This window comes from Ictidomys tridecemlineatus, chromosome 3 (assembly GCF_052094955.1).
Source record: "Ictidomys tridecemlineatus isolate mIctTri1 chromosome 3, mIctTri1.hap1, whole genome shotgun sequence".
Lineage (NCBI taxonomy): Eukaryota > Metazoa > Chordata > Mammalia > Rodentia > Sciuridae > Ictidomys > Ictidomys tridecemlineatus.
Genome location: NC_135479.1, coordinates 17,464,611 through 17,477,437, shown reverse-complemented (window position 1 = coordinate 17,477,437; position 12,827 = coordinate 17,464,611). Strand labels below are relative to the sequence as shown.

The window sequence follows — 12,827 nt, the reverse complement described above, 5'->3', positions numbered from 1 at the left end:
TCTCAAAAAATGAAAAAAAAGCTGGTGATGTAGCTCAGTGGGAAAGCACCTCTGGGTTCAATCCTCAGTACCAAAAAGGGAAAGGGGAAAAGAAGAATAATGTGTAATTTATTTAATGTTACAAAGTTTCCCTCAGCTTACGTTTACAACTGAGGCAAAACTATACTAAATTTTTTAGTGCCTTCAAATCATGAATAGGAGCACAAAAACATGCAGAAATGATAATCTCAGCACTATTAGAAAATGATACTTCATTCATGTCTCAGGTACTTGTTCTTGTCAGAAAAAGCTAACACAATCTATATGATTCCATTTGAACAAAACTAGAATGTGTAAACTGATCTATAATGACAGAGAGCAGAGCTGTAAGTACTTGGGAATTGGGGAAGTAGGAAGGGAAAGGAGGGGGTCATCAAGGAGCAAAAGGAAACTTGGGAAGAAATGGATATGTTCACTATCTTGATTTTGATAATAATTCCAGGCATGTCTATATGTCCCAAGTTATCAAATTGTACTCTGTAAGTTATGCAGTTTACTGTATATCAACACCTCAGAAAAGGTACTTAAAATATTTAAAAATTAGTATTGTTACACAAAATGAATCTTGTGAAAAGGAAGTTAAGGGTTGGGCAGAGTTGAGAACCCAGCATCAGGTAGATTGAGAAGTGGGAACAAGCTCCTCCCCCTGCCCTATCTTTGGGTCGATATCTGCTGTGCAATTCACTGAGAGACTGCTAGAGGGCAGAAGTGGTCCTTGTACAGAAAGCAGGGGCTGCAGGGCTTCAAATTTTAAAATTCGTTCCTCTGGGCTCCCTAACTTAGGAGGTGGATATTAAACACCCCCTTTACTCTTAGTAGAGCTGGAATTTGAACCATCCTCTCTTTGGTCCTGATTCCACCATATTGATCCCTCAGCACCAGGAGACCTCCTTGTGCTCCAGTGGGGTAGCCGTCATAACCCTGGGTCTGTTACCCACAGGGCCAGCAGGGAGCAGTTGGAGATGGCACTAGGGGGTTGTGATTCTCCAGGTGCCTTTGGCAAGACTCCTCAGTTGACCTGAAACCCACGATTGTGAAGCAGGACAATTTCCAGGATCAGATGCTGCAACCTAAAATTCATTTTTAGAAGGGAAGGAGAAAGGAGAGAAAATTTAGTGGGGGCAGAGGAGATGATGGCAGATCGGCAATGGAAGCCTTCCAATGAAAGCACTTGCTAACACTGAACACCAGTGCTGGACACAGGGAGTCATTTTACCTTCACAGTGCTCTTGTCAAATAAGCTGCACGGAGGTTAAGTAACTCACTCAAACAGCTAGTAGGAGACTTCAGGAGAATTTGAATCTAGGTTTTACATTGATTTGTCAGCTTAGCTACTACAATATAGTACACACTTAAATGGAATGGTCCTTCTCAGTTCTTTGGTTCATGTGTTAAACTGGTTGGTGTTGGTCGCAGATGGTGGATGTTCTAGTTTAGCCTTCTGAAGATAAAGCCTGTAATGCTTCAAGAGAAGGTTAAGAGCCTGTGATGGTCCAGGAAGGAGGTTCCCCTTTCCACCCCCTTGCCCCTGTTTGTGTTGAGTATTTACAATGTGTGAGGTTCCATGCTAAGGTTGATACTTTAACAGTGATAATAATTGAAGGGCAGGTGGGCCAAGGCCAGCAACAAGGAGTTAAGGGACAGGTGACATGCAGCTATGTCATGAACATGTGATATTGTTCATTTGTGCTCACAGGAATTTGTGAAAAGCAGCTAAGATCAGACCAGGCTAGGATGCAGGCCCAGGAATGCACCAGAAGCCCTTGGGTATCAGAACAAATATGAGCATCCTGGTGAGCTGTTAACTGGCCCATAGTCCATGGGTGGGTGAGTCCTCCAGCCGATTCTCTCCCTTCCTTCCTCAACTTTGGAACAGTCCCCCTGAGAATATGCAGTTTGATGCTCCAGGCCAAGTGCTCCAGGAAAGTGTCCCCTCCTAGTCTGGATTCTGCCAAAGCCAAGGGCCCTGGGCTGGTGCCCACCATGCCCTCTCTGGGCCATTTTATTCCCACTAGACACTGATTGGGACCCATTTTATTCCCACTAGCCACCAAATTAAGGCTCCTGGGCTCAAGTGGGAAGACAAAGTAAAAAGGAGGCCAGAATGAAAAGACATCCTCACAGACCCTTTCTTCCTTTCATAGATGGGAAGACCAGGCCTGGGCAAGGAAGGGAGTTGGCAAAGGCCCCCACCGTGGGCAACTTTATCACATATTCGGTCAGTGGTTTTTTGTTTTTGTTTTTGTTTTTGCCAAAGAGCATTTTTTTTTTTACAGATTGATTAAATGAAGATCCAAATAAGAAGCACACATTATGATTGGTTGATTGTACCTTAAAACTCTTTTAATCCACAAATCTCTCTTTCATCTTTCTCTTTTTCCTTACAATGTGTTATTTATTTAGTTATTTTGGGGTACTGGGGATTCAATTCAGGAGCACTCAATCACTGAGCCACATCCCCAGCCCTATTTTGCATTTTATTTAGAGACAGAGTCTCACTAAGCTGCTAAGTACCTTGCCATTGCTGAGGATCCTCCTGCCTTAGCCTCTGGAGATGCTGGGATTACAGGTAAGTGCCACCTACAATGTATTATTGAAGTAGCCACGTCACGTATCTTGTTGATTATCTGCCCTCTGGATTTTGAGGATTGCAAACGTGTGGCTTCACATATTTCTCTCTTTTGCATTTCTTGGCAAGTGTTAGTTGCATCTAGAGGCCTGATCAGATGAAGATTTTCATTTTGGCAACATTCGTTCATGGTAGGTGTGTTCTCCAGAAGGCATATGGCTAGTGGCTTCCTTTGGTGACATCACAAAAGGATCATGGGCACATCCTTAAAGGAAACTCCCCCCAATTCCCCGTGAACAGCTCCCATATTTGGTGGCTGTGCCTGACACTCTTGTCCTACAGCTTGTGCTGGAAGTTCTGCACCAGGTCTACCATTCATCCCGTTCTTATTCCCTGTGTGTCCCCAATGACTACAGTAGACACTTGATGAATACATGTTGGAATGAGTAATTAATGATGACGTCAATGTTTCTGGACGTCAGGAACAGGCTGCTCCCACACCACGAGCTAGGGAAGATACCACAGGCATGAACCCTGCCCTGGATGTCCAAAGATCAGCCAACCTGCCAGAGCCAGGACAGGAGCCAAGGGTATAGGGATAAGTAGGAAGGGCAGGGACTCCAGGAACCAGATCCAGGCCTGCACTCCACCCTGGCAAGGGGCAAGCCCAATAACACAAAGTCCTGCAAGGTGACAGGCAGCGGGGTGAAGGACACCAGAAGGTGGCAAGGTCTACACTGAGCTGGGGCAGGCTCAGACCCTAGTGTCGGAATGGAGGAAGTCAGGCCCCTTAGCCTCACACTGGGCAGGTGACCACTGCAGGACTCAGGTCCAAGGATCAAGTCAGAAGCCCTGTGTGTTAGTTAGAATTGAGCTGGGTTGAAAGGAATGGGAAATCCCAGTTATCACTGACTTAAACAGGCTAATGCTCATTTCTTTCTTCATCCCAAGAGTCAATCTCGAGCCAACAGGCTACCAAAGGAAACAACAGAGAGAACATTAGCCACTCTATCTTGTTGCTCGGCCATGCACAGACATGATTCTATTCCACGGTATAATGTGGCTGCTGGAACTCAGCCTTGCTGTGACATATTCCAGGTTGAAGAAGGAGTCGCAGAAGGAGAAGAACACTCTTCTTGCTCTAGGGCAATTTCCAGAATTATACAAACTACTCTACTTACATTTTATTGGCTGGAACTGAGTCACATGGCCACACTTGACTGCAAGTTGGGAGGATGGGAAATGTTTTCATTTCACACAACCATGAACCTACCCCCAAATCAAGAGTCTGACAATGAAGCTCAGAGAACATACCTCCAGGGACTCCAAGTATGATTCAAGGCAGAGGTCAACAGGGGAAGCTGCCGCTCTCTCCATCCCTGCTGTCCTAGGTCCTGGGGCTTGGACTTGGGCAGGATGAGGCCATGGGACTCCCAACAAATGCAGCAAGGGAGGAGCTGCCCCCAGCTAGGGGCACAGCTGTTCACAGAACCCGCTCCTGCAGCCCCAGCGCGCATTCTGTAGCTAACTAAGCACAGCATCAGCTCAAGAAGAAGTGTCAGCAGGGTTGGTCTGCTTCATTGTCAAGGACAGGCACAGACTCAGAGGCCAATAGCTACTTGACGCTGTGGAAAGCATCCCTAGGATGATGAGTCAGGGACAAGACCGTCTTTTCCCAGGAGGCAGTGAAGTGGCTGGTGACAGCTGCCTTTTTTCCTTTGCTATAAAATAATTTCAGATGAACACAGTGGCACCCACCTGGAGTCTCAGCTACTCGGGAGTCTGAAACGGGAGGATCACTTGAGGTTGGACCAGCTGGAGCAATACCGTGAGATCCCATCTCAAAATTACAAAAAGATAAATAATAGGATAGCACTGCAAGGGACACATGCCTGTAACCCCAGTGGCTTCGGAGGCTAAGACAGGAGGATGACAAAGTGGAGGCCAGCCTCAGCAACTTAGAGAGGCCCTAAGTAACTTAGAGCCTGTCTCAAAACATAAAAAAAAGGGCTGGAGATGTGGCTCAGTGGTTAAGCACCACTGGATTCAACTCTTAGTACCAAAAAAAAAAAAAAAAAAGAATAGAATATACAGATAAGCAAAAAGAAATAAATTCCAAATTTCTCATAGTCTCAGCTGACAAAACTGACCACTGTCATTGCTTCTGCATTTATTGTTCGTATGTGTGAATCTGTGTATGACATGCATGAGAAATTTACCACAAGAAGTGATATAGTACACACTTAGATCATTGCTTTTCTTCACTTTATAGTAGTATATAGAAGACATCTTTCTATGTCATTGAATATTTATCTACCACAGTGACTCTACATTAGATCCTCCCAGGGAAACTTTAAAAATATTGTTCCCAGAGTCAAGTTTAATTAATCAAGGGTGAGGCTGGGTTTTGGGATTTTAAAACTCCCCAGGTAGTTTCAGTGTGCAAGCTACTGTGCTATAGCCACAAAAGTTCATATAACATAAAATTAAATATTTTAAAGTGAATAAGTTAATGGCAACTAGTATATTCACAGTGTTGTACAACCACTACTTTCAGCTAGTTCCAAAACACCTCATCCCTCCAAAAGGAAATGTCCTATGAAGAGATACGCTGCATGTACCTCTCTCCCCAGCCCCTGGCATCTACCAATCTGCAGTCTGTCTCTTTGAATATAATTTACCTATTCTAGATATTTTATATAAATAGCATCACACAATATGTGAGCTATACTGTCTTGCTTCTCACATAACACAGTGTTCGATTTCACCTTTTCCAATTTAGTTCTCCCTGGCACTGCTCCCCAGTCTGTCACATGTACTTGAAAGTGGCCAGGATCATTGTGTCCAGGACATGATCTATTGTTTGACCATTGTATCAGTCACCTTTGTGTTACTATAATGAAATACATGAGGCAGGTTAACTTATAAGTAAATAAATTTACTTAGCTCCTAGTGTTGGAGGTTTAAAATTCAAGATCAGGTGGACTGCCACCATCTCACGGAACTGTTAATACCTTCTGAGGGTAAGCCTCCACTAGCCCAAGGACCCCCACTAGGCCCCACCTCTTAAAGGTTCAAACACCTCCCAGCACCACCACACTGAGATCAAACCTTTAAAACGTGGACCTTTAGGGACACTCAGACCATATCCAAATCACAGTAACCATAAAGCAGTACTGACTTGACCTCTCACCCCTCCACAGTCTCAAATACTCCCCACAGTGTCTGAACCCTGCTGGGAAGCACCTGCTGGCCTGAGCCCTGCTCTCAGGGGCTGCATCTTGCTGCATCCCCCTGGCGTGACGGCTGGCAATGAGGCTGATGCACAAATGGGCAACCCAGAAGGATCTTTCTCTTCCTTTTTCATTCCTCCAAGCTTGTTCTTTCAACTTGGGAAGCCAGATGCTCTGGAGTTTAATTACACACTGCAGTTGGAAGCCCAGAATGTCAGAGCTGGAAAGGAAAGGATCGTGTTATAAATAAGCGCTACCAGCATTTATTGAGCACTTACTCTGTGCCAGGCGCTGCTCCAGGCCTGTTTCTAGACTTTACCTGATTTAACCTTTCCAACACTTCTAGGAGGCAGGTACCTGTTCTACAGGGAAGGAAACTGAGGCTTAAGGGAAACTATAGGAGATTTCCCAAATTGTGCTGAGTGGTGAATAGTGGCACAAAATATCAGTTGGTGTTAGGGAAAGAAAAAGTTCCATCATCAAAGCCTGAGTATCTCCTGTATCATCCTGTATCTCCCATAGGGACTTCATGAGACATATCCACATACAAACATCCTGAGGGTCCTGCAATAAAGAAACCTATCTAGGCCATTGACTCCTCTAATGTGAGCTTCACAGAACTTCTGATCCAAGAAGCACAGCTTGGGGAGCGCAGAGAGTGGCCAGCCTCCTCATTTGGGGTAATGAGACCCACGTAGAACTTTAGGGACAGACCAGGAGAGGACTCTGCCTCATGGTTTCCTGTGCATGGAGTTGGGGAAGGCAGATTATGGCCCATTTGGCCCATTGATCTGTTTGGGGAAATTATGTCTTACTGAAGATTTTCTGATCAAGTTCCCTTGATTAATGGACGGTTGACCTGTCCAAGATCACACGGCCAACTAGGGGTAGAGGAAGAAATAGATCCCAGCTCACTGAAATCCAAATATCCTCCAAAACACACATCACACAGGTGGCAGGAGGTTGGGGTATGAAGTCCCACTATACCTGTGATACTTGTCTCTGCTCCCCACTCTGTGGTACTTAACCTGCATTGTCCTCTTTCCACTCCCGAAGAGATCCCCTCACACGCATTTCTCCTGCCAATTTGGATAAGGTCAAAGGGCCCAAATAGCCTGGCGGCCTCCCTCTGCCTTCCACTCACTCTCCGTACACAAAGCCTGGCCGAGCCCGCAGTGGCAATCTCACTGGGGGCAAAGGCTGAACAGGGCAACTTGTGTTTATTTTAATTCTGTAACCAGATGCAGTAAAATGTCATTAACTCCCCCTCTGCCAATGTGAAACGTGAGACCATTTGGACAGGAACTGGGCAGAAGGCAACCTTTGCCTGTTCCAGGAAGAGCTTGCCAAAAAATGAGCAGCGTAAACAGGAACTGAGGGGGGGTGGTTGTTGGAAACCACTTCACAAAGTAAATTCTGTTCAAGGGCTCTGGGGCATCCCTGCCGCACACTGTCATAAGATGAATGTCCATTTACATTTTTCGAATGAGTGCAGGGAGTTACTGTGGAACACGCAAGTAAAATCATTCTTCCCTCTTCATTAAAAGGGCTCATGAAAATAGCACTTTATTAACCTTGTTTAAAATGTGAACAAAATTTCAAATATCTGTGAATGAGCCAGGTGCAGTGGCACACACCTGTAACCCCAGCTATTCAGGGGCCGAGGCAGGAGGATCACAAATTCAAGGTCAGCCTTGGTAACTTTGCAAGACTCTGTTTCAAATTTTTAAAAAGTGAGGTGGGTTGGGGATGTAGTTCAGAGATAGAGCATTTACCTAGCATGTGTGAAGTCCTGAGTTCAATCTCTAATACCACACACACAAAGAGTATTTCTTTTTAAAGCTGTGGATGAAGACTTTTTAGTTTCCATAGGTCCATCCAGCCATTGGTACTAATTAGGGAGGTTTTACCAACCTCTGGTTCTGGGACAGGGAGATGTCATGTTGACCCTGATGGCCCAGCCATGCCACAGGGCTAAAGGTTCATTTAGAAACAGCTGCAGAGACAGCAGGGCGTACAGCCTCTGGGTGGCAGGCCCTCCCGGGGAGTCAGACTGCCCAGATGGCCCTTCCAGAGCCTGGGGACACAGACTGTCACTAAGGTAGAGGGTAAAAATAGTCCCATGTGGGTGGCAGCTGAGCCCAGAGGCACCTGCTTTCTTGTCTCTAGAGAAGGAGAGGCAACCCAGTTATCAGACGTTTCATTGGGTTCCTGAGACCCCCCACCCCTGGCCTCAGGGGCTTCTAGTATTTCCCTAACCATGAAGTACTCCCCCCATACATATACCTACCCCCACACACCAAGCACTGAAGAGTTTGGGCTTGGTTGTAAGATGGTTTAAATCCTGGCTGTGCCCTTTACTGGCTCTCTGTGACTTCGGGCAAGAATTTTTTCCTTTCTGAGTCTCCATTTTTCTTGACTGTCAAATGGGACTGAGGATTTCTTTTTACAAGGCTTTCTATAAAGATTAAATAACAACTACAGCTAACATATTTCATTCTGCAGCCTTACTGTTCCGTCCCTCTCCTTTCCTCACATTCTGGCACATTCTTCAAGAGTGACATGGGGTCGGGGAGGGCAGGGGTTGTAGCTCAGCAATAGAGCCCTTGCCTAGCACGTGTGAGGCCCTGGGTTCGATTCTCAGCACCACATTGAAATAAATAAATAAAATAAAGTTTAAAAAAAGTGATACGGAGGTGGGGGATGTTGCTGAGGAAAAAGGATAGCAAGTTCAAGGCCAGTCTTGGCAACTTAGTGAGACCCTATATTAAAATACAAAGTAAAGGAAGGGCTGGGGATGTGGGTCAGTGATAGAGTACCCCTGAATTCAATCCCCAGTACTGGAGAAGAAGAAGGAGAAGGAGAAAGAAGGAGGGGAAGGGGAGAGGGAGGGGGGAGGGGAGGGGAGGAAGGAGAAGAAGGAAAAGGAGGAGGAGAAGGAAGAGAAGAAAAGTGAAAAGAGTGTTTCAGCTGCCATGTGGTGGGGACACTGAAGTAACACCATGAAGAAGTACAATGACAAGGACCTAGGTTTCCCTCTGCCAATGGCCAACTAGTCACGGAGGCCTACTGCCAACACCCAGTAAGGGAGTGATCTCAAAAACCCATCCTCATCACCAGCCAAGCCTTCAGATGACTATGGACCTGGTCAACACCTTGACCACAGCCCCATGAGGGATCCTGAGCCAGAGCCCCCAACTAAACTGCTTTCAGCTTCCTGGCCCCAGAAACTATGAGCGAGGGTAAATGTTTGCTTGGTTTGGGGAAATCTGAGCCGCAGCAGTCAACAACTAACACACACTTGCCTTTCAGGGAAATTGTAAGAGTGAAGAGTTAATATACGTCAAACTGCAACCACACCTGCTGGGACCGGTGGTTCCAGAAACGGCAGAAGGGAGCAGTAGAAGGAGGGAACACTGGACGGGGAGCAGGTGGCTGGATTCAAGCCAGGCAGGGTGCCCACTCCTGATGTGGAGGAGCATGAGACACCAAGTCTACAAACAGTGACCAGACCACATGAAAACAGAGCATGGACCAGGAACCTGCAATAAAAGTCTGGGAAGCCAAACAGCTACTAGTCCCAAATGGCTCGAACTTGGACAGCTTGCCTAATTTTGTCCCTAATTCCAAAATTAGCATAAATTGGAGAAAGCAAGTATGTTCCCCTAACCAATGTCATGGATGCCCCTCTTCTAGGAAGTCCCCCTACAGCTTCCCCATGCCAACAGGCCCCACCAGGGCATGCCTGAAGCTGTCCCTTTTTTCCTATTATAAAGCTTCCCACGTATCCACCGGCCTTTGAGTCTCTGCAAAACACAAGTGACAATGGCTGACTCTCTTACAAGAGACTCTCAACAAGCTCTGATTAAATTGCCTCGGCTTGTTCTCTGTGGCTAGTCTTCATTTACTCCCATAAACCCAAGTTCTCTCTCCCTTCCTGCTCCAGGTCAAAGACAACACCTCTCCCTTCTCCTCATCACCAGGTATCTAGAGAAATCAGTTCAGGGACAATGGAAGAAAGGGGAAGAGCAATAATTAAGAGTGTAGCTTTGGAACAGGAGAGAGCTGAGGTTTACCTGGCTATATGGTCCTGGGTAAGTCAACTAAACAACCCTAGCCCCTGATTCCTCATGTCAAGGGAACAGTCCAGCTGAAACTCAAATGCTGGTTCAAGCATCCAGCGAGGTAATGTATTTAGTGTACTGACCATATAGTAGGTACTTAATAAAACAAAGACCAGCCATCACGTTCAGCTCCTCATGACTCACTGGAGTAGATTGTCCCCTTACCATTCCCTAGTCACCCTTCCCTGCTCCATTTCTTTGCAGCAGGGAGCCAGACTTCAGGGTACATAAAGGTCAGGATCTGTCCTCAGCAGTGAGATAGGCAAAGGATATAGCCCAGCATCTCTCTAAGAAAAAAAATCCAACTGGCCAAAAGGCCAGATACCTGCTGCAGCAAACAGTATGCACCAATACTGTACCCCCCCCACCCTTCGAATATATGTATACTGACCCGCACAATAGAAAAGGCCTAAAGAGTTTGTACCAAGGTGACGTCGACCCTTGTTGAATGGTAAGATTATAACGTTTTAGATTTTTTTTTCATTTTGCTCATCCATGCCTTATGACCGGTCTACAATGACTACGTTTTTGTAAAAGGAAAAACTCCAGTAGCTTATTTTTAATTAAAAAAAAATTAAATGGGGCAGGGTAGAGGAGATGTAGGAAAGGAGGCAGGGTACAGTCCTCAATGCAACACTCCTTCAGCCTTCAGTCCGGGGGAAAAGCTGGGAGGTTCCGCAGAGGCGATGCGGAACTGCCGGAGGCCTACCCTGGTTTAAAGAAAAAGATAAGACGGGATTTAGGGCAGACTCCAGAAGAATCTGACCGCTAAGAGCACCAAATCCTGGAATAAGCACCTTGGGGAGATATTCTAGCCCAAAGGCGGTCAACCTTCGCTGGCCCTCGGACTGGGGACTGCCGCGGGACCCCAGCCCCCCGGCAGCGGTGGGACTCCGGAGGCTGAGCCCTCGCCTGGATTCCCGCCCTCTAGACGCCCGGCGGGGCGGGGCGGGGCGGGGCCGTTGGAGGGGAGGGGCGGCCGGGCCGCTGGGAGCTCCACCGACCACCGCTACGCTCTCGGTTCTCCGGCTCCCGCTCCCGCTCCCGCGCCGCCTGTTGCTCCCTCCCTGTGCCGCTTCCTGCCCGGTGCCCAGCGGTAGGCGGCCCCAGAGGGTGCCATCGCGTGGGCAGCCCTCTTCCTCCCCCACCCCGCGCCAGAGCGTCCCGGAGAGCGCGAACAGAGCCAGCCTCCTGGTGTACCCCGGACCGCGCGCCAAGACCCCGGGCGCAGCGCCGCGATGAACGCGACTTTCCTGAACCACACCAGCTTGGATGAGGTGGGCGGAGTGGGCAGCGGCGCCGGGGCGGCCCTGGGGAACCGCAGTCACGGGCTGGGCACGTGGCTAGACTGCTGCTCCGGGGGCGCGCCGCTGGCCGCCAGCGACGGGGTCCCGGCGGGACTGGCTCCAGACGAACGCAGCCTGTGGGTGTCGCGCGTGGCGCAGATCGCCGTGGTATGCGTGCTGTCGCTCACCGTGGTCTTCGGCGTTTTCTTCCTGGGCTGCAACCTGCTCATCAAGTCCGAGAGCATGATCAACTTTCTGGTGCAAGAGCGCCGGCCCTCCAAGGACGTGGGCGCCGCCATCCTGGGGCTGTACTGAGCACCACGCCTGCCGCCTTCGACAGAGCTACTGCGAAAAGGGAGACCCGGACCCCCGTCCCCCTCTCCGCTCGGCCGCCGCAGCAGCGCCCGGACAGCGACATGCCCCCGGGCACCAGTGTTTGGACACCGCGGGGAAAGGGACTTCCACGCCCTGCACGGTCCTGTGCGCTTCAGCGGGGGGGGGGGGGGGGGATAAGGTTTCTTAACAGACTTTTTTTTTTTTTTTTAAGAAGTTCGGGGCTGGGTGGACTTGAGTGTGGGATGCAGTGTGGGGCTGAGGTCGCTCGCGTGGGAGTTTTGTGCGTGTTAATTGGGGACAGGACACGGGCGGCGCTGGAGAAAGGTTGAAGAATGGGAGTCTCCGAGCTTGTTGGTCTGATTTTGCATTTGAAAAGAAATTTTTGTAATAAAACCCCAGCCGTCGTACATCCTGCGACTTCCCACCGGCGCCTGTGGGTGTGTGTGTTGGGGATTGGAATGTGCGGGGTGGAGGGAGGCTTGTACCCTAGTGGGGAGCCCTTTAAGCCTGTCCAGAAAAAATATAGCTCCTTTGAGGGCTTCCTGGGGTGCGGTGCGAGCAGATACAGGGCTCCACACCGGAGACCAAGCCACGAAAGGATAAAGGAACTGTTTTCTACAACGACAGCGGAGGCGGGTCCTTTTGGGCGGCCTGACAGTTGGTGCGATTAATTAAATCTTTGGAAATCTGAGTCTCTTCTGTGAGACTGGATGTGGAGAGGGGATCAGTGAACTGAGTCCAAAAAGAGGAAAACAGGATATTTGGAGAATGAAAAAGTAGAATTCATTTGCGCAGGTGAGAGAGTGGGGAAACTAGAGCTACTTAAAATTTTAGTAAGACCCAAATCCCCATCTAAGGTCTTGTTTTGCCTACACCCTTATGGAGGGTAGATGAGTTGCCCTCAAAGAAGACTCCTTGTTGCTTCCCGGAGGGGGGAGGGGACCTATCATATTTAAAATGAGAAAATGGCCTCCAACTGCAGTCCTCTTTGGAGGAATTAGAACCATCCATTATGAGATGCCCCAGCTGACCCCAAAACCCAGTGCCTCCTGGAGATGCCAGCTTCTCTAAGATCTGTATTAAGCAGTAAGAACCTTGGTGTTCACTGGTCAAGAGGAGGGGACAGACAGTTCTGTGATCTGCAAGTGTTTAGTCTGGGGGGGGGCAGCTGAAATTGGGGAGACTAGAGGGACTTTGGGGCCTCTGCATATCCCCTTGGCCCAGTGCTGGCCCCACTCAG

At 48.4% G+C, this 12,827-nt stretch overlaps 1 protein-coding gene and 1 long non-coding RNA gene across 2 annotated transcripts; one reads left to right on the top strand and one right to left on the bottom strand.

The window, feature by feature from the left end:
• Positions 1-5,525: 5,525 nt before the first annotated feature.
• LOC144375769 (uncharacterized) lies at positions 5,526-7,013 on the bottom strand. Its single transcript, XR_013435656.1, has 2 exons — positions 6,829-7,013; positions 5,526-6,061 (listed from the first exon to the last, which is right to left on the bottom strand). It is a non-coding gene; the product is annotated as an uncharacterized LOC144375769 (long non-coding RNA).
• Positions 7,014-10,921: 3,908 nt separating this feature from the next.
• Positions 10,922-11,994, top strand: Rprml (reprimo like). Its single transcript, XM_078041939.1, has one exon. It carries the CDS (start codon positions 11,204-11,206, stop codon positions 11,564-11,566), a length of 363 nt encoding a protein of 120 aa, XP_077898065.1. The 5' UTR covers positions 10,922-11,203; the 3' UTR covers positions 11,567-11,994.
• Positions 11,995-12,827: the final 833 nt, after the last annotated feature.